This window comes from Corvus cornix, chromosome 3 (assembly GCF_000738735.6).
Source record: "Corvus cornix cornix isolate S_Up_H32 chromosome 3, ASM73873v5, whole genome shotgun sequence".
Taxonomy (NCBI): domain Eukaryota; kingdom Metazoa; phylum Chordata; class Aves; order Passeriformes; family Corvidae; genus Corvus; species Corvus cornix.
Window position 1 is genome coordinate 82,570,908 of NC_047056.1, and position 27,105 is coordinate 82,598,012.

Consider the following 27,105-nt stretch of genomic DNA (forward strand, 5'->3'; position numbering starts at 1 on the left):
CCCAGGGCCCATCTCCCAGGGCTCCATGGCAGGGGGAGGGACCCCAACATCTCACCCGTTTTATTTTAATAAAAGGAGAATGAAAATGACTGGATAACAAGAACAGTTTCAAGACAAAACAAGCCACCCTCCTGAGTCTTTAAATGTCCAATCAGATTCTGTGGAACATCTTAGGGCTGACAGAAGGGAGACAGAACTCTCCGGGCATGCTTTGTGGGGAAACTGAGGCAGGAGAGGGTTTAATTTCTTCCCTCCCTCTTTTCATCCCCCCCTCAGCATCGGAGAGGAATTGTAGGGAAATGGAATTGTATAGAGAAGCCATGGGGTGAAAAACGGATTAGGAATAAACTGGGGATAGGGTAAACTTAGGAAGGGGTTCATATTGGGTATAGGGTAAAAGGGGGAAGTAGGCTGTGGGTAGGGAAATTGCTGGGATGGATATTGTTTATAATTTTGTGCATAACGGCTGCCTTTGACGGGAATATCTCCAGGCCCAGTAACATTTGCTGCTTGTAAACCCTTCTTTCCTTGCACTATATCAAATTGTACAACTTCCCCATCTCCTACACTTTGCAGGTAATTTTTAGGGTTATTCCTTTTAATGGCAGTTCTATGGATGAATAGATCTTCTCCTGTATCATCTCGTGTTATAAATCCATAGCTGTTTTTGACATTGTACCATTTCACAGTTCCTGTGACTTTCGTGGCTACAACTCCTCCTATCCACGTGCTTGCGTGTTCGTCGTGGGTGCTGGTCCCGCGTGGCCGCTGCCTCGCCAACTCCAACGTCTTGGCCAGGCCCCCGCGTTGCGGCTGCTCCGCGCTCTCCGAGGGGCGCAGCTCTGGCGCGTGTCTGGGCTCTGCGTGGCCCCGCGTTGCCATCACCGCTGGCTCCGTGCCCTGTGAGCGGTTCCGCTCCGCAGACTCCACGCTGCTTTGAGAGCGTCCCCGTTTCGGCTCGGCGCTGCGCGGCTTCTCGTGTCGCTGTGGAAACCGCCGCTTCTCCCTCCGCAGGGCTCTCTGAGCCAGTCACTCAGAGCGGGCTGCCACGCCGATGCCCGGTTCCTGGCTGCTCGTGGCCCACGGCACCCGCGGCGCCTGCGGCATCGCTCCCTCACTCGCGGTCGCGTGGCCGGGGACCCCGAGACAGGGATGGGGTCCGCGATAAGGCGCGCGCTCCCGAGGGGCCAGGCACATCCAGCACAGGCACCTCCGCCGGCACGGCTGAAGTCATGTGCTCCCGGGATGGCGGCCGCGCGGTCTCGCCACGGGATAAGTATGATCCTCTGCTTTAGGGGTAATGGGACCATACAAATGCTCCTCAAGAGCTTCCCTGATTATAAGGTATGCACGGAAAGCTTCTCTTTGATCCCATACTTTATCCCATATCTCGTCCCAGAAACACCCCTCACAAGATACAGGAGGTTCGATATCAAAAAGTAAATCTTGAGAAATATAGGAGAACCTTTTGAAAAGCCAGATGAAGAAATGTTCTAGGTCTCCCGGTTGCATTACTTTTTTGTTTTGTTGTTCAAGGATTCCTTTTACTTCTAGATACATTTTTTTCTGTGGCTCAGAGAGCCCCATTTCCCACGATTCTTCCATCGTCCAGAGAGAATATCCTAACCAAGATGAGAAGAGAGAGGTCTAGAGTGGTTATTTTACTCACGAATCTTCCTCAGGGATCAGTATCTTGCCCGCATTCATCCATGAAAGGACACACACTGGTGAGAAACCTTTTGCCTGCACTATATGTGGAAGAGCATTCACAACAAAAGGCAATCTGAAGGTTCACATGGGCATTCACATGTGGAACAGTACTCCTGCAAGACGAGGCAGACGACTTTCTGTAGATGGCCCCATGACATTTCTAGGAGGCAATCCTGTAAAGTTCCCAGAAATGTTTCAGAAGGATTTGGCTGCGCAGTCAGGGAATGGAGACCCGTCCAGCTTCTGGAACCAGTATGCAGCTGCACTCTCCAACGGCTTAGCCATGAAGACCAACGAGATCTCCGTCATCCAGAATGGGGGCATCCCTCCAGCACCGGGCGGCCTGGGCAACGGTGGCAGCTCTCCCATCAGTGGCTTGACAGGAAGCCTGGAGAAGCTCCAGAATTCAGAACCCAACGCACCTCTAGCTGGTCTGGAGAAAATGGCAAGCAATGAAAATGGGACTAACTTCCGTTTTACGCGTTTCGTGGAAAACGAAGTATATATGGACAGATTCGTGGTAGATGTTTCAGAGATGTTTATTTCTCCAGCCGCATGGCCGGGGCTCTGCTCAGGAACTCCCCAGTCATGGGACCCCAGGGTCCTTGGCCACCCCGGGGAACACAAACCAACCAATGGGAAATGAAGCTGACCAGGGGCAGGGAAACCCCATGTCTCCCCCCCAGGGCCCCTCTCCCAGGGCTCCATAGCAGGGGGAGGGACCCCAACAAAAAAGAATTGTGTTCACACATTTACCCTTAGAAACAGTAGCACAGGAGTGACTGTGCTGAGTCAGAACAATGGTGCATCTACTCTAACCCAACAGTAAACGCCACTTTAACTAAGTAAGACCAGAGCAGGAATACAACTGTTTACTTACCAGCTCTTTACGTACCAGGGTACTACAATGTAATTTAGCAAAATGAGTGGCTAATGATCCAATATTCAGTTCTGCATATCACTTCAAAGTACAATGTTGGTAATGTGCAAGTGCAGTGAGGCCACAGTCAAAAAAACCCAAGTCACAGAAACTGATTGAAACAGGCATAAGATATAGGCTGTTAACCAGGGGTAAAATGCAAATCAGTGCTTCCCCCCTCAAAAACCCCAACAAGTCAACAAACAGAAAAGGTCATAATAAATCAGAGGATAATTGGAATTTCTTAAGAGCAGAATTCCCATCATTATTATAATGCTAGAATATGAGTTCCCTACTGTTCTTGCTATAATGAGCTGCAAGAAAAGAAGTGTTAAGAACTTTTCTCGTCCATTAGACAATTATAAATTGTTTTATTCAGCTGTTAAATTACTTGATGCAGTGAAACATAATATAAGAATACACAAGATATATTGCACTACCCAGGAATGAGTCTCTGGAGGACAAGAAAAGGGGGGAGGCACTTGGAACTACCTGGGTTTTTTTCTAGCAGACCTTGTTGTGGCTCAATTACAATTGGGAATGCTGTTTTATGTTACTTGTGGGCTAAGATGAAAAGTAAAAGGTGAGGTTGTGTTTACTACTACTCCATTAGTGAGCTGCAGCATCAGTTACACACTGCCTGACTGGACCCAGGGCAACAGGAAAATATTGAACCATTTTGTTCAGAACCAGGAGATGGATGATGCAGGATGGGGCCAGGTGTCTGCAGAGGGTAGGGATGAAACACTCAAAATCATTCCAGGGAAGCCCTAGATCCAGAGTTTCCATCTCAGCCAAGCAGGCTTTGGGGAATTTGTTAAGGCTTTGATAACTTTAAATACAATTCCTAGGAAAATAAAGGCAACCCTATTTTTCATTTTGGCCTGGCAGTTGGCAAGTGACCCAGCAATTCATAAAAAGTCAGTTAAATAAACTGGAATGCTTCTAAATACTCCAGTCTAACATGTTTAGAGGTTTTGACTGCAAGTGAAAAAACACAATATGGTTACCTGAGCAGTGGAGTTTGGCTGACAGAAATAAGAGGAAAACTTATCACCTGGCATCACAATCAAAGGAGGACATACATAAAAAAGTGTCTTCCTTCATCTCCTTTACCACAACATTATTGATCTCTTCCAAAAATACAGAACAATATGAATCTTTTACAATATCATCACTGTGGCTTCTTGCTCAGTGGTAATTCAACTAGAAGTTTGTGAAGAAAAGCCAATATACGAACTGAAGCAGTCCTGTACTTTGCCATTTTTATCAGTCTTCAGAAACAGACCTTTTCAACTTCAACAATGGAAAGTATCACTCAGATACCAAATTTATCACACAACAAATATAAATGATACAGAAGAACACAATGCAGTACTCTAAAAGTGGAATCAATATAGTCCTCAGCAATAAAAAATTCTTCTGTAATGAACAAAATAAAGAGAAAAATTAACTATATCTGAAAAGCAGGGGCAGAGTCTGTACCATCCCACATTCCACCTCAGCAGGAAAATGATAGATTATATTTGTCATGATATGATTTAAGACTTATGCAAGAAATTCAGAAATACTTCCACAGACTTATGCAAGAAGTTCAGAAATACTTCATTAGACTGATCTCTTTTTTTGTCACAATCCTGTTACATTTAGTTAAAAAATATATAATGTTTAGTGAAAAAAATACATTATAAAGAAGTAAGAAATGCAAGTATACATTCCACTGTATTACTAATTTTACAGACCACAGCCTTATAAGAGCTATCATATATAAGAGAAAGACACTTCACTGAGTACAAAATCAAGAACCTAAAATCATAAGCAAGCCTTCAGTTAAAGAATTTTGTTTGCATTTATAATAATTTCTCCTTCCTTTGCTCCATCTGTCTGTGGGACAGGATTTTTGGCTTGTCCAGATGGAATATAACAATACTGAGATACTTGTGAAAAAATAATTGGGAGAAATCAAGTTTGGGATAATAAAATAAATACTTTGAATTTACAAAGTTCACTTCTTGTTAAATGAAAACTGCCTACTACATTGTCTCTGCAGGTGCAGCAAGGCCCATTTCTGGCAGCATTACGGCAGCTCAGCCCAATTAAAACAAATGCAGTGAGCACAGCAGCCCTCGGGTGACCTCGCTGAGGACCTCGGGGTATTCCTGCCAAAAAAAGCCTCACTTGCAAGGGCCATGTGGTTTGGCAGTGTACACACTGGAGTAGCTGCTGATGGGAGCAGGAGGAAGCAAGTAGCACGTTTGCCTCAGGAAAGCAGTGTCTTTCCTGGGACACTCAGAGAACTCAGAGAACACAACAGTGAGGAGCCCTGGCTTTTGTCACTTGCGGGTGAGCAGCATCTCATCACTGCAGCTCCACCAAGCCAAGGGGAACATCACTTATAAGCAGGTTGGTGCCTTTACAGTTTGTACGGTGTTTGGGTAATGCTGCAAGACCTGGTCAGAGATTTCTTGCAATCTGAGCAGATCCATTTGGCTCCAAAGTGACTGAGATTGCTTCCTCTACACATTGATCCATTCCCTTTTTAAAACATGATGACTTGGGAGATGTGCAAGCTCCTATTTGCAGTCTTTTCCATACTTCTTACAGCAGAATGGATTATTTTCAGTTCCTTTTTGCATTTTTAATTCTCGCCTGTCTCTGATTTTTCCCTCTGAAGGTTTGTAGGCATATGTTACTACAGAAGGGGAAGTCAGTTGCTGATTTTTTAGGAAGAGTGAAATCACCCAAAAGCCAGTACTGATGAAGTTTATGGTTTTTCATTTATTTCCCTTACTGATCATTCAAAGTTTCCTTTGGTAACAGGTGCTTGGCTGTGGCCTGATAAAGTCTCCTGGGCTTCTGGGGAACTGTGTGACTCTGTCATTGACGGAGGTGTTCTTCAGTGCTTCCTTGAGGGGTTTCTTTCCCATACTTAGATGCAAATAAACACAATTCAATTTTAAGCAGATCAGCTGATAAACATCAGATGAGAATCTGTCATCCTCCATTTTAACTTCCTGGAAAATGACTAGTAACTCAAGGCTTTCCTGTCCAGCAATCAGCAGTCAGTCGTATAAGCACTTCCTCAATTAGATGCAAGCTCACGATCGAAAGTTAAAAGTCCACCAAAAAAAACCCCCCAACTACGAGAACAGATTTCAGAATGATAATCCTTATGCTGAAGTGCATAATGCTACTGAAATATGTATTCAAAGACCATTCCTGCATAAGTACAATAGCTGCTCAAATTCCCAGGGAAGAAAATGATTTGTATAAGATTTTGTTATCCAGTGGCAGCAACTTTTTTTTGCATTTTTCTCTTAAATAGCATATACTGGCTATCACTGTCATTAAAAACATACATTTTTAAAACCCCTTAAGCCACTGTTTCTGCTTACTCTCTTTGAGGATGTACTAGCTGGTAGCATGGGAACTTTCATCATATATCAATTAGTAAGTGAAAGAGAACTACTGCACTTGTTAATTTACTGTTTTCATTAGATGGAGCTGAACAGCATTAACACTGATGAGCCTAATGAAATGAATATTATATCTCAGTGGATAGTCTGAATCAAAGACAGAAAACTACCTGCAGGAATTTTCCACACTGAATTTTGAGTGGAAAACCAGCTCATACACTCACACACACAAATCCACCAAAAAATTCCATTAAAAAAATATTTAATTTCTTAAAAGAATTTGGGAGAGATAAAATTTACTTTACTGAACAGAGTGAAAGTGCTGTTTTTCTGCTAAATTTTTCATTACCTGCTTTGTATCACTTGTCCCAGACCCTCACTGTTAGGGGACTTGGAATGTGTCTGTTCCCAGTGCCCCCGGCTGTCAGGCTGCGGTTATGCAGCCATCCCTGGGAACACTAAAAAATGTCACAACACATGAAAACTGTATTAACTTCCCAGCAAGGGGAAACAGGAGGGACACTTCTTTTTGCTTATCATCACTTTTGCTTCCAGTTTGCATGAATCAAACAGTGATGTCTGCAAAAGGACTTGAGAGCTTCAGCTCCTATTGAGGGGGGACTTGCACACTTCTGATTCAGCTCGTGGGCTCACGAAGGCCAAAGGATGTCTGTGTTTTTGGAATAATACAACAGTATGGAATCCCTTCAACCTTTATTACTTACTCAAAATACAAATTATTGAAATTTATTCTCTTTTGTCACTGCAGAAGGCAGAGTGATATTGGCTAGAAATGTATGTTTACAAGGTAAATGATATTTGACTATTTCTGAGCAGGTGGCATCAAAAGAAAATTTGAGTTAAGTGAGTGAGACAGAGGGAAAGATTGTTAAAAGGGGTAGAAAAGGTAGGAAAAACCTCCTCACTGCCTAAAATTGAGAAGCAAGACGAGCAGAGAAGCAGTGAAAAACAGAGGATGGAGTGTGTCTCCAGCCAGATTTGGAGAAACACATCATTCTTAACTCCACATGATTAATTCCAAGCAGTCATGAAAAAATGCAAATCCCTTGCCCTAAAGGCAGAGGTAAAGCAGAGCAGTTCTGCCTGATAATACCAAAAAACAGTTCAGGGAAAAGAGTAAGAATTCCACCATTTACTTGCAACTAAATCTTGCCTATCAACCATCCTTGACAGAGGCATGATTTAGACTATTTCTGACCTATCTGAGGCATGGGCTAGAAGCTGTCAGGGTTGCCTTGGCTGGATGCCAGGTGTCCACCAAGCTGCTCTTTTACTCTCCTTCTCAGCAGGACAGGACAGAGAGAAAATAAGATGGGGAAAAACCTCTTGTGTCAAGATAAAGGCAGTTTATTAAAGCAAAAGCAAAGGTCATGTGCAGAAGCAAAGGAAAATGAAAATATTTTTTCTCTACTTCTCATCAGCAGATGATGTCCAGCTACTCCCCAGGAGGATGGCCTTCAGCAATTGCTCTGGAAGACAAATGTCATAATAACAAATGTCCCCCCTCCTACTTCTTTCCCTTAGCTTCTTTTGTTGAACACATTTCAAATGGTACAGAACATCCCTTTGTTTAGTTTGGGTCAGCTGTCCTGGCTAGGTCCTCTTTCAAGATCTTTCCAATCCTGAGCCTACTGGTGAGGGGAGAAAGTTGGGAAGACAGCCTTGATGCAGCAGTAGCCAAACCACTGGCATGTTATCAGCACCTTTCTAGATACCCATACAACCCACAGTACTGTGAAGGCTGCAGTGGGGAAAATTGACTCCATCTGAGCCAGAAGCAATACACGGTCATCACCAGATCTGCAGAGGAGTCTCTATGAAAGAGACCAGCTCAGCTGCTTAACTAATGCAAATTAGTATCGCTTCATTATCTTTATAGAGCTCTGACAAATGTATATCAGCTGAAGATCTGGCTTATTCTGTCTTGTTCTGCTTCAAGCAAACACACTCCTTTTATCTCTATTTTAATGCAAAGCACCTAATAAAACCTTCATTTTGACACAAGTGGGCTGCATGAGTGAGAGAGAAAGCTGATAAGCTTCAACAGTTGGCAATAAGATCGTCAACTAATGAGCAAAAAAATCTGAATCATGGTCTTCCTCTTCCAATGATGAATATTTCCACTAATTGATGTCAGTAACAGAGGCCTTGGAGAGGGACTGGTTTGGGTAGGAGATGTAATTCTGCTGGAAAGAATTACAGACTGTAAGCCCATCTTCAAAGAGCCATACAAAGAGACCCAGGTATTTCTGTCAAAGCTTTCACCTGGACTGATGTGAGCTGCAGAGCCACAACTGTTTAATACCATGCTATCAATTGCTGCATTCCCACAACATCAATCTACTCTCTTCTTGACCCACATGCCTCTTCCTGAGAAGCGAAATGCCTTGCCAAGAACTCAGATAAGAGGGAGGGCTTGGGCAGCGTGGTCGCAAGTGGGGCCTACGCGACCTCCTGGCAACCACCAGGAAGCGTCATACTGACAATTCAACCCACCAAGCTGAGTTCCCGGGATACCCAGTAAGAATACCTATGCAGAAAGGGATGTTCCCAAGACAGTTAATTTCCCTGTGAGCCATATATGACATCCTATCAACATTTAGTATTTAATTCTAGGGCTCAGGCTGGGCTGTGAGACAATGAGCTAATGACTCAGGTGCCATGGGTGAACCACCAAATGTTTCCTTACGTCCTCAGATTCATAAATACCTTCCAAAAAATGGGCTCCAAATCCTCTTTTCTACTCTTGGGAGAGCTCTCATCCTTTTTTCCTTGGCAGAGACAATCTGCCATACTGACAGTTCACTTTGCAGTCCATTCTGGGCATGAGTAATGCCTTGCTGAGCCTAGAGCACCATCCTGCTAATTGCCACCATGGGAATGGGGAAAAAGAGAAGATCTAAGAGGCTGGCTTCACCCTTCTCAATTTCAACACACATTTGTTGTCCAGTGTGTTGTTCAATGTAAAAAAATTAGAAATTCTTAATAGTAAGAGCCACTTCAGCTTCACATTTTCTTCTGTATCCCCAAAGCAGTGCAAGCAAATGCTCAGCTGATTCAGGTGGTCCTAAACACCTGCTGCAACCCCTCTTGTGCCCTAATTCCTAGCACGAGCCTTTGCAAAGCACAGGAGGCAACCAGCTCTTCCCCCATTGCAGAAAGCCAGGTGGTGATTGCTGAAGCAGCGTGGATGCTGACGGAAGAGTGAGTAAGGCTTCAGATAAATAAAATCTATGTTAGGATTTCAAGCATCCCACACCATAGAAGGATCCAGGAATCCTGCTAAAATGACACCACCCAGTTGATATTTTTCAGATATTTTTGAGCTCCATTTCCTTATCACTTTTCTAAAGGCCAATTTCTTTGTTAACATGTAAAAGAGTATTTGAAAAGGTCTCATCGCTATGTCCTATATGATAAAACAGCTAGTGGTTTGCATGACTGATTTAGAGATTGCTTCCATCTGCAGTATTCTAAATACCATGTCTCATTTCAGAAGAGAAAAGTGGCATAAATATGTGACTAAGTGACATAAAAAATTTGACACCTAAGGAATAGCATTTTTTGTGTGATCTCAAACTTGATAGAAATGAAGCATATATTTTTCATGCTAAAAGATACTAATCTGGACATTCTGCAGAAATGGGGCCGCCCCATTGACATTTACCTGAGGAAAAATGATACACAAATTCTGTGTGTGGACAAAATAAATGCATATTCCCTTCAAACATTGCCAGTGACCTAAAATTAGTCTGGAATCATAATTTAAATAGAATTGGAAACAGAAATTAGTTCCAATTAAACCAAAATATTTTTGATGTACCCAATGTGTGCAATAGGAGTTTTCTTTCCAACAAAGTAGATTAGTAGTGAAAATACAGGAGAAATTCTCACAGCAAAACTTTGTAAACAGAAGAAAACAGTAATTTGTTGTCTCATAAGAAAAGGGAGTCCTATGAGAAAGAGGATTATCCTCAAATTTTTTTAGAATCCAGAATTCTCTGTTTTGACCCCTCAAATTGATGGCAGCATGTTACTAAGAATAAACCGGTATTTCTTGAAGAAATTACCACAACAACAACGAAACCTAAGCACAACAGTGAGTATATCCAATATGCATGTATATTTGATTTTCTTGTTCACAAGCAAGGCTGGAAAAGCCTCATCCACAGAAATGAAAGAACAAGGGAAAAAAAGCATTTTCTTCCCCATATTGCATTAATATCTGAACTTCATGGGGAGATGGGTCAAACTGAATGGCAAGTTAAATTTTACAGCAGCAATGCAAAACAAACACAAACAAAGCTAAAATTGTGAATATATTGTATCATCTCATGTGCTTTGGTGTTGTTCAGAAAAGCCTGGGGAAGTATTGCTGGGTAGGTTCTCAAATGTGCATCTGCCTGCCTTATGGTTACTCTGGACAGGCACTTTTCCAGCCTGTTCACAAACATTTCCTCTCTTTCCTGGAAATGCTGGTGAAAACCTGACTGAGAATTACAATAGGGGTCTTGGCATTACTAACCAGAATTAAAGGATTGCTCTACATGCTGGTTGTACTTGTAGTTTATACATCCCAGAATGGTACTTCCCCTTTTCCAGACCCACATGCAGCTCAAAATACATTACATTGTCAGGATACTCCCTGGAGAGTGGCTCTGTAGAATAGAATATTCCAGTTGGTGATGCTGTGCTTGATGCACCCCAGGATGTGGGATGCCCTCTGGACTTCCAGGGCACGCTGTTGTTTTGTGCTGAGACTGCTGCCAACCAGAACCCCCAGATTCCTTCCTGCAGGGCCGCTCTCCAGACACTTCTCTCCCAATTCATACTTGTGCCCAGCGTCACTCCATCCCAGGTGCAGAATCCAATATTTTGGCTTGTTAATTATCATGCCATTAATGATTGCCTAGGGCTCCAGTCTACCTAGATTGGAGACTGGAGTCTTGTGCTTTCCATTCCCTATTAGTTCACTTGACTATATCTGGTTATAGCATTTTCCAGTTGTTCTGACTGCATGTGCAGATTTTTTCAGATTATTTCTCCATTTTCATCTATTTTCTGCCTTGCAGCATAACTATTGTTCTTCTGGCTTTTTTTTTTCTTAGTGTAAGCACCCTATCTGTTCCTTCACCTAGACCGCTGCTGACAGCAAACTAGAAGGCAAAATCCTGCAGAGCTGCATAAATATATCTTCCCCTTTTGTCAAGAAAGTGCTGAAAAGTATTTCTTGAGCACAATTTTGCTTGCAGGTTAGGGTTCTTTCATCTAAACCATGATTCTGTAGCTGGCTTGTGAATATAATGTTAAACATTGTGAAAAACCTTACTAAGAACCAGGTATAAAATATTCACACTCCCATTCTACCCACAAATGCCATTATTCCACTGTAAAAAGAGTTACTTGGATCTGTGAAGAACAAGTTACAGGCTAGAAGTTAGACAAGAAGAGAGTTGATGGCAATTCCTCTCATAACTTTCCGGTTACTTATGAATGTGTGGCTGAATTCTCTGTTCCAGAGTCTTTCTGGGTATTAAAGTTATGCTGAGTGGTATGTAGCTCCCTTGCTTCTCCTCACCCTTGTTCTCTCTGAAGAAAGGGGGGAAAGCAAAAATGATGAGATCAATTTATGGCACTTCATCCATTCCCTTTGTGGATCCCCAGAGCTGGTTGCTGCTGGCTCCCACGCATTTTTAGCGTGTGCTTTTTCTGTCAAAGAATGGAGTTCATCAAGTCTGGAAGAGCTACAAACATCTTCTCTATCTAAGTATCTTATTTACCTCTAACTGAGACAGAGGGTTTATTGCTGGTATTAACTTTGCTAATCTCTCTTTCTTGCTGCCTCTTCTACTAATGATTGAAAGGTAACACTGCCTACCTTGTTTAATAGTTAATTAAAATACCCAAACCTTCTGCAACACTTCTTATCCTTTATAAAATGTAATGATGGCAAATATTTCCTGAAATTCAATTAGAAATTCAGTTTACAAAAATTCAATACCATTCATAATTGCAAATGGTTCAGGCATGCAACAGAATGAATTACTGTCTATTGTGTTTCCTTTAAATCCTGGTTAACCTCTTCTGCTTCTAAATTGGAAATAAAAGCAGAGACATGTAGAATGAGAGTACCCTCAGAATATCAATATAAATTGACTGAAATACGTTGCTGAGGATGCAACTTGCATGTTAAAAAAATCACTCCAGTTGTGATACTTAACTTGAAACTGGAAGAATAATTCAATAATGGTAATGAAATTTCATCTTCTTAAACTGTTATTAAATGTTATGTAAATCATTTTTAATTATATTCAGTGCTGAAAATAATGCTATGTAGATACTGTTTCATTGGCAGTGAGCACAAGAAAGACAAAATGATGTCTTTTCTTGCCATACTGGTACTGGAAAAGGGGAACTTTGACACTTTTTGATGAGTAGAAAGATATCAAACCTCAAGGGAAAAGTCAGCCCTAGATAAAACAAGTTTTTGATCTGGCAACTTCTAAAAGGCAATTTGCACTTGATCTGACTCACATATTAAAAATATACAGTAGACAATTAATTCAAAGAGTAGTGGCTTTGCAAAGTCTTATTTTTGAAAGAACTCACATTCCCAGAACTAAATTAAAATGCACTTTTAGAAATACACAAGTTGAAAATGCTATTATCTTTAATATTTGAGGCCATGCTACCCTCCTTCCCTAATTTTTGCAAAAAATCCTTGTTTGAAGGACTGGAGGAAAAGTTTAACTCAACTACTGGGGCATTATGTTAGCCTTTATTAATAAAGGCATTTGAGTGCGTGCTCAATTCTCATTTAAATCAATGAAGGTTAAGTGTTTTGGTCCAGGGCAAGTCTGTGTTTACTTCCCTCCATGAGCCACCCTCAGTGTTTAATAATAAAAGAACTCTAGAAGTAACTATTACATATTTAAAAAAAAAATAGAGAAAATAGTCTGTAGCTGTATAAACACTTCACTTGTTTCTCTGAAGATTTTGTGTAATTAGTTTGCAGTACTTGGTGAAAATGGTGTAAGACAGTGGAGGAGGAGGAGAGAGAGTGGTTCCTTATTACTTGAGTTGTGATAGAAAAATTGCTGCAAATACTGGGTGTGAGGACTGCAGGGCTGTGCCATGCTCTGCTGAGGCACCTGCGGGGCCTCTGCTTCCATCTGGAGGGGAATTGGCTACCAAACAAATACTGTCCCCAGAAAACAAACAACATGCTCTCCCACAACACTGCATTAGTCCTCAATACATCAAGAGGCAAAACCAATAAGGTATGACAAAGTGCAGCCTTTTAAGGAGAGGTGCAGTAGGAGGAGATATTAACAGTCAAGGTTAGGAAAGTAGAATGAAAACTTTTAAGGACAATTCACACATTCAATGAAGCTGGAAGGCTGGGGCTGCTCAACTTGCAGCTCTCATCAAAGCTTACACCAACTGCAGTGAGCTAAGAATTGGAGCGGAGGCCCCCAGTTGAGGAGAGCACTCAGTCAAATCCTTAAGTGTTTTGTTGACGAGGGCTAGGTTGAAGGATGTGCTTAATGTGCAGGTGCCAGTGCTCATAGGAACAGAATTCAAAATGCACATCTCACAAGGACTGCAGTGAGAAGTTTCACATTTGCTTTCTGCAGAGGTTCTGCTGGAAGAACCTTCTGCACATGGTTTGCAGAAAGGCAACACAAGCAGTGCCATGACAGTGACAGGAAAAATTATGTATCATTTAAATAAATACATAAAGCCACTTATCATGTACTCTACCTGCAATCCCAATTGAGAGAAATCCAATGGAATACTGGCATCATGTGGCAAGCTGAAAACACTTTGACTATTCTTTTTTGTCCTTGGACTAATACAGAACATGCTGTGCTATAGGGCAAGAAAACAACTCTTGCCTTCAGCTTATAAACAAATCATGAGGTACAGATAGTTTAAAAATTATCTGTTGGACAGAAGAGAGAGAGAAGGAAAATTGATGTAAACTATGCCTTGACACAAAAGTACACGGGCCACTTTAGCATGTGTGAGGCTATTTTACCTTCTCTGCCTTCTCTATGACAAGAACTTACCCAAAGGCACAACCAAAATGTGTCCTTAAGATGCTGAACATGCTCAGACAGGAGTAAGCAGTGCCTGCATTCTTAATAACTTTTAAACTAAGGTTTCTAAATAGTCACTTCTCAGGAGCCATTGGCTAAAAACCAATGGTCCAGGGAGCTGCAGCCATGGGAATGTTCCCACTGCTATTTGAATACCTACAGCAATGCACTGCACTGCAGTTGTACACCCTACTGTCCCCTCGCTTCTCTTCTCTCTCTCTCTTACACACACACACACGCATGCTCAGAGTGAATCTTGCACTGAGTATTGTCCCGACTTCAACAAGACAGGTGCTCTCACAAAAGAACTGGTGCTGCTCAGGGTCTTAAGTCATGGTACTGGAAAAAAGGAAATTCTTTGTGAATGAAAAAGATCAAATCCAGTGGACTCTGATCTTTTCCATAGGGGGCAATCCAGCCATTATTTTGTTATATAAAATATAGGCATTGCATTACACTTGTTCCAGCACCATGTATGGGAAGACTGAAAAGGACTTTTGTAATGGAAATGCAAGACCAAGAGCCAATTTTTAGCCCCTGCATTTGCAATATGAAGCTTTTCCAACTAAGTACCAGGATTATCAAGTTTCTTGAAGGAATTTCTTTCAAGAAAGCAGCTGCCAGTAGTTGAAATCTGATAGGATAGTGCTTTAACTTGGGAGATACACGATGCTTTTCTACAGCTTAAGGGCAGTACAAGTGTTTTGAATTCATATTTTTGGATCCAATAATTTATCTTAGATCAAAGAAATCAGCTAGTAATATGCCCTTTGGTACTAAGTAATCACTTCTGTATCTTTGTAATATTAGATAGGATGCTGTACTTGGAAAAAATACATTGCATACACTGCTGATGCTATTAACCTGGTGAATCCTGATAAGTATTATTGTTTCCTTTTTTTGACTTGGTATAAATGAAAAGCCATTTTACATTCACTTGAAAATATCTACCAGCTCAGAAAGAAATGCATTCGCTTTTGGCTGTCGTCTTTAGATCTGTGATTAGGTGATAAGGCAGAGACATACAAGCTAATGTATTATTTGTTTGCAATTAGGTCAAAATTAATTTTTCAGCACTCTTTTTCAGTGAGAGCACAGCTTGAAACTTCTCAGTTTGATGACAGTAAAGCAGTGATACAAACTCTCAGCAACTCATCTTTCAAAGATTACCTATGAGAAACTATGCTGAGGCCAAATATCAGTATATAGTTTCAAATTGAATCTCTTATCTTTCAGATTTTGGTTGGGCATTGGTTCTATCATTTCTACACCTCAGTAGATCTTCACAGTAATCTCCAAAGAGCAAGCATGTCAAATTACACAACAGTTAGAGGTTAAGCAGACATTGTTCTGTTAGGGGACAATAGCCTCTTCCTTAAATTCCTGGGAAATGTATCATCATAGTGTTCCATCTTACCTTTACCAGACAAAAGATTTTTGGAGCTTTGCTTTTTAATGTAGAGACAATTCCAGTTTCATGAAATGGTTTTAAAAGCCTTAAATGGAACAAAACCTGTGTGTGAAATTTCATTAGTGGTACAAAACTGAACTGTGCTGAGATGGACTGTTGGCTGCAGTTACTACGTTTAATCTAGCTAGTCTCCTCTGAGAAAATGAGGATAAATACTGCCAATAAAAAGAAAATGTGAATTGTGCTTTAGCTGTTTGGTTCAAATTTAAAAGTAATCAACACAGTTGGGGGGTTTGGTACAACAGAAAATGGTAATGGTGGATATAAACCACAATTCAAAGAGATGCATCTTCAATAAACTCAAGCACCTGCAAAAGGATATGAAATTATAATTAGATGCTTACTTTTTTCTTTATTTAGGTGTTCACTAGCCTGTTTGGGGTACTTCTGCAGTCGGTTCAGGTTTGCCTTAGCTGCTGCTGTCATCTGCATTAATTAAAGAGCAGTTCGTTTTGTTCCTACTCAGCAAAATCACAATAAAGTGTAGTCTAAGATATGTCTCCACAACTGCAGTAATTCACGTTTTGCTACAGTGATATTAACAGTGTGCAGCTGCTGTGGGATGTAAGATGCCTTGTTCACAGTAAGTTTCTGATTAGTTGGCCATGCATGATTAGCTAAAGTCTGAACTGTCCGACAGGAAAGGCAAAGCAGACACTTCCTTGAGAGATGCATTTGTGTCACTTTGTGTTAATAATCTTATCCTTGGTATTTACACACCTAGTATGTCTTTACAGCTGTTATCAAACCTTTCATCTCAGCACCACTCACTTTCCAGCCTAACCCATATTTTTTCCCCTCTGGAAGATTGAATGAGGACAGGAACATTGCAGAACAGCTACTTGATTTGCTTACAGCAATGTCCTCAAAGCCGTCATTTGAGGAACAGCCTGGTCCTTTATGTGCCAAAACTAGCGGGTTTGCCCCCCTTTTTTGAGGATTTGGAGAAGGGCCAAAGATTTATAGAGATTCTGCTATAAGGTGACAGACATCTGTAGGCTGTTATCAGAAGAGCAGCTTCCTGCTGCTGCTAACACACATTTGTAACAGAAAACTGTCCTTGCCTTCAGCTATTCCATACAGCACTGCACACTGGGAGTAAAGAGAAGACTGCTCTAGAAGAAGAAAAACAAGAAGAAAATATATAAGGGGTTATTTATCCAAACACACAAAAAATATAAACCTATTTTTTTTATTAGACTCACCAGCATGCTGAGCTCTGAACTGTGTAAACCAGGGCTTCAGTCAGAGGCTGCAGGAGGCAGAAATGGACCTTGACTGCTGCTCATGCCATGGGATGCAGCTGCTCATCCTGCTAATCCTACTGCAGGAAAATTGACTGAGCACTGTGGTGTTCTCATGTGGGCAAAGATGGACCTGTTTATACCCAAGTTAACTGGATGGCTGGGGCTAGAGCCTCAGGGTGGGACCTCCACAGCAGGACCTCCACAGAGAGGTACCAAGTGGTAATGGGGTGAGGCATTGCTACAGAGGAAAAAAAAACCAGTGGAAACCAGGAAACACAGCAGGAGCACGTGGACAGCATTCAGCATGGCAGTGATTGACAGTGAGCTGGAGATGTCTACTGATGTTGAACAGCCCCATTCCCCTAAGCCACCAAATTAACAAGGTATACACAATTAGAGGAATTTCAAAGGAGTGGAAAAGGTAGCATGCCCTTGCTTGAAAGCCAGTGAAGACCAAAAGCAGACATGCTGTTCAGACATTAAAACATCTAGAAAAACTGTAGCTGCAAGTTCTCCTTTTTTCCACAAGGCAGAAGTTTTAGAGAATGCAACGAGAATGCAAACTTACACGCAGTTCAGCTACAGAGAATTTTTTATTAGTTCCAGCTCCAGCAGAAATATTTCAGTGCACACCCACAAGGAAATGCTTGGAACAGTAAGAATTGAGGCTGTCATTCAAAAAATCTCTCACTGCCAATTCTGCTGAGTATCTTCACGTGATGGGGAAAAAACACCACAGGAACTGCTAAAGATAGAGTGTTGGGAAAGACAAAGACCTTCACAAGAAGGCAGAGCAGATGGATAGACTTCAGAACATTCTTCATTTCCCACTGCTGAGAAATATTAAAACTTAAAAATCACTCCTCCACCTCTGCCCAAGGTTTTGACATTTTTTTTTCTACAGAAGAAATAAACCTTAGTGACTTATACAGTTACATGTTTTCTGAAGAAGGTTAATGGGACCTCTCAGCTTAACTTCTCCCTGTCACCTCTGCTGAAGTCATCTGAGAAGAGGAGCCTGCGAGGTCTAACCTGTTTCAAATTGCAGCTACAACAGACACACAGAGACAACCCTCTTTGTACATCACTTTGTTTATGCTGAGCACCAGGTCTCCAGGGGTGGTCTGGACATTTGCCTTGCTGTCCAGAAGAGGAAATTATAGTTGTAAACAGTTCCATTGAAGAAAAAAGGTGTGGCAGAGGTGCATTGCTGAAAAATGGTTAGGAGGAATATGCTGAATCCTGACAGTTCTCAGCTCGGTAGGAACCTGAGAGCTCCTTTTGAGAAAATTATAAAAGTCATCATAAAAGACTTCAGGTTGGGAAGGACTCTCAAAGGCATCTAGTGTAACCCCCAGCTGAAAGCAAGGCTAACTTCACTGTTAGATCAGCCTGTTCAAGGCCTTTTCGAGTTGGGAAAATTTCTGGGGGTGGAGGCACTACAGTGTCCCTGAGCAATGTGTTCCCATGTTTAGACAACTTCACTGTGAAATTTTTTGGTGGTGGTAGGTTTTTTTGGTTCTGGGGTGCATATGTGTGTGCTTTTTTCCTTTTTCAAATATGAGGGAGTAACCTGGAGAGTAATTTAACACTGACATAGGCCATAACTTAAGAACTAATAAGTTAACCATCTGTATTCCTCACTGCATACAAAAAAATTCAGTTTCTCAAGAGAACTGTGGAAAGGTTATGGAGGACTTGTTAGCTGAGGTGAAATTCTCCCCCTTTGTGATGGGGTTTTCCAAATACTCTAGAGTGTTGTAGGTCAACAAAAGGCCTCTCCATTCTTGTGCGCAAGCCAGCAACACTGTTGTCAGCACATACAAGCTTTCTGAGGACAAGCTTGGGAAGAGCCTGTCTTAGCAGACCAGCTTAGCACACACAGAGACACAACCTCTGCTCAGGCATCAGGTCTGGAGGGGCAGCAACCAGGTGCTGAAGAACAACCTCAGACTTTCTGTTCTGTGTTAGCCAAGGATCCTCACCCAGCAGCACAAGCTGATCCTTACAGTCACCCATATTCCTTTTTCTTTTGAAGCAAGATGATGTCAGCACAGTATAAATAAGTCAGTTCTTAAACTTCTTGTAAATCAGAAGAGGAATTCAGCTATTGTGAAAACAATAACTTATCAGTTAGAGAACACAATGAGATTGATGGCAGGGAAACCCAAATGGCCTTGATGGGAGGGAAACCCAAAAAAACCCACTCAGTTCTTCCTGGTGAAAGGACAAATATATAATTGAGCTAAGCAAATTGAGGGTTAACAGATGTCAGACTTCTGCCTCTGATGGGAATTGGGTACTTGCAGGTCTGACTGGGGTCCAGAGTCTCCGGCAAACACGGGTAAAACAAACATAGCAGGTACTGAACAACTGAGTTACAGAAGAGAGAGTTCAAAACACTGTGGTCCCCTCAGCACTTTGATGCCACCACACAAAAGGACATTCAGTACTTTTTATTCTCTTTTTATGACTTGCTAGAGAATAACAAAATTTGTTGTATAATGTAGCACCCTAATAGCTTTGGAGGCTGATTAAATGCTTTATTTCTGTGTCAGCTATTAATTTATCCCAGGGTTACCCACGGCTTTATGTTTCAAATCAATAGAGATTATCTGTTAAATGACCTTTAAGGACATAAGCAAGCAATGCAGAACTTGACTGAATGGCATACATAAACCTCCCAGAAAACAGTTTTATCTCTTATTAACTCAGCAACATCACCCCAGGCTTTCAAGGTATGCAGGGGTGAGCTTTTTAAACCAAAAGGGGAGCACTGATTATCTGAGGGCATTTTATTATGAAAAACACGATGATAACTAACATCATACCAGTGACTTCAGGAAAGAACACAGAAGCTGAATGTCGTAAAAGCAAAGGCATCCAGAAGGGTACCCTTCTCCCCTTCACTCCTACCACCCAACACTTGGGCTTTGTACAGATATAGAGACCACTCACAGGGGTCTGGGGAGAGAAAAGAGACAGATAGCAAAGCCACTCCCGGACTAGGTCCACTCAGGATAAAGAAAATTTTACGAGGAAATGGAATGGAAGGAGGGGTTGCAAAGGTCTGACCCATCTTTGTAGTCTTTGTGGTGCCTACACAGAATATCTGAAACTTTTGCTCAGGGAATGAAAAAGTCTTGCAAGATTCTTTGCAAACTAATACACAACCATCACACTTCCTTTCCCCCAGAATAGCTCAGCTGTGGCTGTTTAAGAATATAATTTGAAAGATAAAATTAGTCAGACTCATCATCGTACTTTTATGATAGTATATAATATGTACTGTTCCAAAATTTTCTGGACTTCTTTTGTGCTCCCATGATGTTAGTGCTGCACAGTTCTACAAGAAAATTGCAGAAAAGCAGCTATTTTGATACAATAATATGTAGAAGAACCTGTCTTCTCATTCTCTTCATCCTTTTCCGCTTAGATCTGTTCCTGGCTCCTCATTCACTAACTTAAATTCCCATGAAGTCTGTATAAAACCACAGAATAATAGTCAAAAGTTCTGATAAATGCCAGTTTTGAGAGGGTACTGCTTCACTCTCAGTATTTCCCAAAGTGGTGAAGAAACACATTTGTTGTAACTGTGATATCATCCACTGCGTCTGTAGGCAGTAGCAAAGGCCTTAATGAAGTATCCCAAATAAATATTTTTTTTTATTGTTAGAGATGCCTCAGACATGTTCAGTTTTCAAAATTTCAGAACCTATTTATACCCAGTTTGCAAACAAAGCCACACTGTTGGAAAGAGCAACACAGTAGGAATGGCCTGAATAAATGAGAATGGGCAAAAGTCACAGGAGTGGCAATTTAAGGACGTTCAGTGAGAATTATGTCAGACTGCAGGATTCTGTGCATGCATAGGTGTACATGAACCCAAGGCCTGGGATGTGCAGGGAAATCCTTCCTCTGATAATCTCTTTTTTATTATGCATTAATATAATGACTAAGACACTTAGATAGCAGCTTGTGAATGATTCATCTTGTTTCTTATTATTGACAACTTCAATCAAATATTTTGCTATTACTTAACATGGTATTTGCTAATAATTAGTGCCCAGTTGTTTTTTCTTTCCTGAGCACAAGCAACATCAGCTCCTCAGCCACCAGAGCAGCCAGAGTGATGTCTCCTCCCCTTCCCACCCCCCTTTAGGAGTAACCTGTCACACAAACAAAGATTACACCAGAGGACTGATGATAAAACCTCACATCAGTGTAAAGGTCTCTGCAGGGGAGCCAAGGCACCATAGACTCTGGAGACTGAGTTTCAGCTCAGATGAGACAATAGAGCCTGTAATGAAGAACAAGAAGGAGATGGATGGAGATGGTCTGCTGGGAAGGTGACAGTGTGGCGTCTGTACCTGCTGCACTAACAAGCTGGTGCTTGAGTAGGATAAAAATAAGTGTGTACATAAAGGTGATCCAGCAGATGTGATTTATTTGGATTCTCTACAATTGACAAGGTTCTTACGGAAAATTTATTATAGGAACTAACAAGACCTAAGGAAAGGTCCTTTTACAAATTTTTATGTTCCTATTGTTTTAATAACCAAGCTTTCTAGAAATCCCTGAAAAGCTCTCCCATCAAATCTGCTGCTCTTTACAATGCGGTGAAGACACAAGTACCACTATTTACCTTTAGACCATCTGGAAAGCCCTAAAAGAAACATACGTCTTCTATCAGGAAAACCAAGGCCCTGCAAAGTAAAGAAACATCAGCTGCAATCTCAGCTCTAAATTTCTGGAAAATCTAAATGCCTTCCCTAGGTACCTGTAACAGGCCGTGTTTTCACATTTACATTTCTGTAAACTGTGAGTCTACATGAAAACTCAGCATCAGCTTGGGGAAAATAAGGTGTAACTCTAAATTGCAAAATCCAACTTTGCTCTTGTAAATGCCAACGGTAAGCATCCACCTCTCCAGTTCCCCACCCAGCTGTAAGTGTACTTGATAAGTAAATATTCTTTTACTGCTCATTTTCCTTCCTTCTTTGCAAACCGTATCCCATTCATTCCCAGGTTTAGTGTTGGTGGCTATTGTCCTACCTACCTGGTTTTGCATTTCTCCTGAGAAACTGCCCAATCTTATGACTTCATTAATTCAGTTGTAGGAACCTCGGTTAATAAAGCTGCTTAGTAGATGGATGCTCAGTAGAACTCAGCCCTGCTGCTGTCACACATAGCTTTTGTGAGTATTTAGCTCTAGACATAGCCTTTTAACTACTACCTTTCCAAACCCCTTGTAGAAGTGCGAAACTTGAGCTTCCTTCTTAGCCCATGAGCCTATTAAGTTATAGCAGCTTCAAATGATTGCTAGGAAAAAAATATAAGATCCTCATATTCTTCAAGGATCAATCTTCAAGATGTGCAGCAATAAATGGGGCCACAGAGCTCTTTCTATGCCCAGCCTGGCTGAATTCAGTCCTTCAGTGGTCTCCCTATGTCAAAAGCCCAGAGAGGACCTTACAGCATGGAGGATGTGTAATTTCCTATTCCTTTTCAGAAACCCAGCACCATTCACAGGAGAGGAGGTGAGGAGGTGCAGTTTCAGCCTCAGTTCTTGGGCTTAGATTCCTCCATTTACAGCCTGCCCTTTGACAATAGCACTTCTCCTTTGCTCTCAGTCGCTCTTTCTTCAGATCTTCTCAGGTCCAATATGGCAGATGGCAGCAGGCAGGGCTGTGACTGGGGCTAAGGAAGCCACATTTACATGGAGAGAGTACATGGAGAGCAGGGAAAGAACTGATTTGGGAAGTGGGAGGACACAAAGACATGAGTGTCTGTCAGCATTGACACAGCAGTTGCAGAGAGGAATTAATGACAGAGCAAGAAGAATGACTTCCTATGGCAGGTGGTAGTTAAGTAATATGCACAAATTTTGGGTGGTGAAAGACCCTGAACATGAAACAACATAAAGTATTGCAATGAAAATTTGCAGTGGCATAAAACCAAAGTACTCTGTGCAGAAGAAGCTGTTCTGATTTTCTCTACTCATCTCAGGAAAAAACTTAAGGAGTCCACTATTGTTCCAGCATGAGAACTCTGGCAGCCTTCAGTACTTTCAGGTGATTGTTTGGCAGTTTGAATAATACTGACTTTCTTCTGCCTTTCACAAGCAAATAGATGCTATTTTCCACTTACCTCTCTTCATTGCTCTTTTAGAATCTGTTTTCATGTAGAAATCTGTCATTTTTTCTTAGAGAATTAAGAACTCATACATACAAGTTATTTTGACAAGAACTAACCTACCACAAAAATCTTATTTGCAAGAATTACAGTTCTGACATACTAACAGTGAATCTTGCTACCTCAAATTCTTATGAGAAGTGAATGTTCAGTTATCACAAGACCATTGCAATGTGCCAGAAATCTACTGACAAATAAACCTGATGTGGGTTCCCATCCACACAGGCATAAATCCTTTACAAATGACAGGAACTAGACAAGCATCTCAGGTGGAGCCCATTTTACCTAATTTAGACATTCAAATTAGGAGTTACATAAGATTGCCAGCAGTTCCATCCTTTGCAGTCAGTAGAATGAAGTAACAAGTGAAAACATGGGTAAAACACACAAGACAGACTTCCCTGTAGATGTGCTTGTTACCTAGCCATCTAGGAAACTCACGCTGACCAGAAAACTAAATGTTGTCGAGAAAACTAAAGCTATGAATCCCAACAGGAAAGGGGAAGGCAACCACCAAGCAATACACTCTAATTATAGAGATCTTCCATCTATTTGTTGCATGTCTTTGTATTTGTGAGAGCTGAGCTGCAAAGGGAAGGAAGTTTCAACATCCTCCATGGTTAGGATCTTGGAGGATGTGTGGGACTGCAATGGAAATGATTATTTCAGATAATCAGAGATCTGTTCTGGAGCTAGCAACTCAGTGATAGGTTATTTTTTTGGAGCTGAATGGCAAAATTGGGTCTTCACTGTTGCACTGAGGCAGGCACATTCCCTTGCCCACAGTCTGCTTCTTGTACGTGATTGTCAATGAACACATTAAAAAAAGTATCCCCTGAAAACAATTAATTTGTGCCAAAAGGCAAGGGATGTCACTCATAGAGCTGCCTTTATCACACAGAGCAGGGGCAGAGTAGCTGAAAGTCCCAGCACTACCCACACCATGAGATGGCAGTCACCTCTCCTGGACAGCACCACAGTCAGGCTGAGCCCCTTCAGAAACGTGGAGGGGACACTGCTCACGGGAACAACTTCTGACATTGGAGAGAAGACATTTTATAAACTTATTCCTCCTCATCTTCAAAAAGGAGCAAGAGGATTAGCAAGATCATCCTCTGAATAAGCCAGACTCTGAAATCTGTGGTTTTCCAGACCCCTCCAGGCTGGTGGGGGCTGGCATTTAGGAGCAAGGCTGAGCCTTGAATGAGAGCTATTTACTGTCCCATGGGGAGACACAGACTGGTCTTCTCCACTGTAACTTAAACACTGGGAAGCACGAACAATTTTGTACAGTTAGCTTCATGTCCAAAACCCATCAACAGCTGCATCTCATCCCCAGGACTAACACACAAAACTTGATTCCAGGGATGACTCTAGAAATACCATACAGAGCAGTCCTCTGGCTGTAGAGCAGTATCAGCAGCTGCTATTGCAGTACTCACTTCCCAAGCTCTGCAGTCTCCTCCTGCCCCTCCTCTTTCCCAGCTTGCCCCAGCCATTATTTCCCTCTGCAGAATGGTGAGAAGCAGTAACAAGATTAGTGCTGCTTGAATAGAGCGTAACTATAGAGACGAAGGATCATTTCACTGATCAGTGGGCTGTAATTTAGAAACAAAGCTAGTCATATCATACCACAAAAACCCCAAACAATCCAAACCAAAACTCTTTTGCTATTAGGCATATTAATTTATTATAAAATCACCACTTAAAAGCTGGGATTTCACACTGACCAAATTACAATAAAATTAAATAAATTACCCTGGGAAAAAGATAGCAAACACATTTATATGCAACTCATTGGTATGGTTTTTATGGCAACTAAGATACAAAATTTGTAGAGAAAGGATAAGAAAATATTTTTTCAAAGCCTCATAATAAATCCTTAAGCTTTATACACACATGATTTTACAAGAACAGATCCTGCTATTACATTTTGAATTTGAACAAGTGCCACTTCTGTGTCTAGATGGCAAAGAATTACAATCACAGAATATGCTGAGTGGCAAGGGACCCACAAGGATCACGGATTCCAGCTCCAAGCACCATTCCCAAGAGGCGCACCATGTGCCCAAGGGTATTGCCCAAACATTTCTTGAACTCTGTCAGGCTTGGTGCTGTGACCACTTCCATAGGGAGCCTGTTCCAGTGCCCAACCACCCTCTGGGTGAAGAACCTTTTCCTAATATCCAACCTAAACCTCCCCTGACACAACTTCAGGCCATTCTCTCAGTCCTGTTACTGGTCAGCACAGAGAAGAGATCAGTGTCTGTCCCTCCTCTTCCCCTCATGAGGAAGTTGTAACTGCAGTGAGGTCTCCCCTCAGTCTCCTCCAGGCTGAACAGACCAAGTGCCCTCAGCTGCTCCTCACACGGCTTCCCCTCAAGGCCCTTCACCATCTTTGTTGCCTTCCTTTGGACACTCTCTAACAGTTTCATGTCTTTCTAACATTGTGGCACCCAAAACTGCCCCCAGCACTCGAGGTGAGGCTGCTCCGGTGCAGAGCAGAGCGGGACAATCCCCTCTCTTGCCCAGCTGGGGATGCTGTGCCTGATGTCCCCCAGGACAGGACTGGCCCTCCTGGTTGCCAGGGCACTGCTGACTCATGTTCACCTTGCCATCGATCAGGACCCTCAGGTTCCTTTACGTGGTGCTGCTTTCCAGCATCTCATTCCCTGCTCTGTCTGTACATCCAGGGTTGCTCCCTCCCAGGTGCAGAATCTGGAACTTTTGCTTGTTGAACTTCATGTGGTTGGTGATTGCCCAGCCCTCTGATTTGTGGAGGTCTCTCTGCAGGGCCTCCCTACCCTGGAGGGAGACAGCAGCTCCTCCCAGTTTTATATTATCTGTGAACTTGCTTAGTATCTCTTCCAGTCCTGCCTCCAATCATTGATGAAGATGTTGAAGAGCACAGGGCCGAGGATGGAGCCCTGTGGAACCCCAGTAGTGACAGGTCACCAGTGTGATGTCACCCAATTCACTATAACACTTTGTGCCTGATCTGTGAGCCAGTTGCTCACCCATCCCATAATGTGTTTATTGTGGGCTGGACATTTTGTCCAGAACGATCCTGTGAGAGCAGCAAGGTCTTTACAACACTTGCTTTAAACTGAATGCTTTAACTGGTATTCAGAAGAGAAAAAAAATGTACTAAAGTTTAAGTTTCCATCAGAAGTTATAAGGTTTGATTGTTTTATTCTATTTTTCAGGAATCACATTTTCTACTAATCCTTTGCTTCTATTAAAAATATTGAGCATTTCCAGATTGTTACCTCAGCTATTTCAACTAAATGTGAAGAAATCCACTGGTGCTGCTTCAGAACCAGCAGGAAAGGATTTTCCCTGGTTTCTACAGGCAATGACTACTTAGATCACAACCCAAAATCTAAAACAAAACTGTAAACCATTTTGAATAATAAGAACACTGAACTGCTTCAGTTCTACTCCAGCACACAAATTATATTGGCCATTTAGCACAACTTTGATGCAGGAGCTCAGCTACAAGTCCAGTTTCTTATCAATCCCAGCAACTGCAAGGTAATGCAATTTCAGGAAATATCAGGCAATTTGTCTCCAGCCAAGCAGCCCATCATATGTCCTACCTCAAGCTGTGCTCATGAGGTCCCTGCAAACAGAATTTAGCCTGAGGCACTTGCACACCCAAAGGGCCATGCAGACCTGAGGCTTAGGGGTACAGACACAGTCTCACTGGGGTTCAGCTGTTACACACACCAAAATGGGGCTGTTAAGCTTGGCTGCTGTGCAGTGAAGTGATTTCAGCACAAAACAAATAAGGTTTGAGGCCCATAATTGTAAGCAAGTAATGATTTGTATTTCTTCTCAATGATGGAGAATAATCGTCAGTTTTTCAGCTTGAAGTAGTTGCTGTCATCTAGGAAGTCATTCATTGTTGAGGAGATCAAATAATTTCCTAAATATCTGCTAAAAATTCCTTTTTTTCTTCAGGGATTTAATACATTTGATTTATTAATTCATTATATAGAAGTAAAGCACTTGTTAATGGTGA

General features: G+C 41.8%; 1 protein-coding gene across 1 annotated transcript; it reads left to right on the top strand.

Moving 5' to 3' along the window:
• Positions 1-1,245: 1,245 nt before the first annotated feature.
• LOC104694348 (sal-like protein 1) lies at positions 1,246-4,763 on the top strand. The gene is made up of 3 exons (XM_039568606.1): positions 1,246-1,297; positions 1,683-2,209; positions 4,680-4,763. The coding sequence occupies exons 1-3, from the start codon at positions 1,246-1,248 to the stop codon at positions 4,761-4,763; spliced, it is 663 nt and encodes a 220-aa protein (XP_039424540.1).
• The last annotated feature ends 22,342 nt before the right edge of the window (positions 4,764-27,105 follow it).

Excerpts from the sequence above, each read along its gene's own strand:
- LOC104694348 (XM_039568606.1), top strand. The coding sequence starts at position 1,246 with ATGGCGGCCGCGCGGTCTCGCCACGGGATAAGTATGATCCTCTGCTTT. Across the intron at positions 1,298-1,682 it reads TATGATCCTCTGCTTTAGGG|GGATCAGTATCTTGCCCGCA; the intron begins GTAATGGGACCA and ends AATCTTCCTCAG. Across the intron at positions 2,210-4,679 it reads CGCGTTTCGTGGAAAACGAA|GTGCAGCAAGGCCCATTTCT; the intron begins GTATATATGGAC and ends TTGTCTCTGCAG.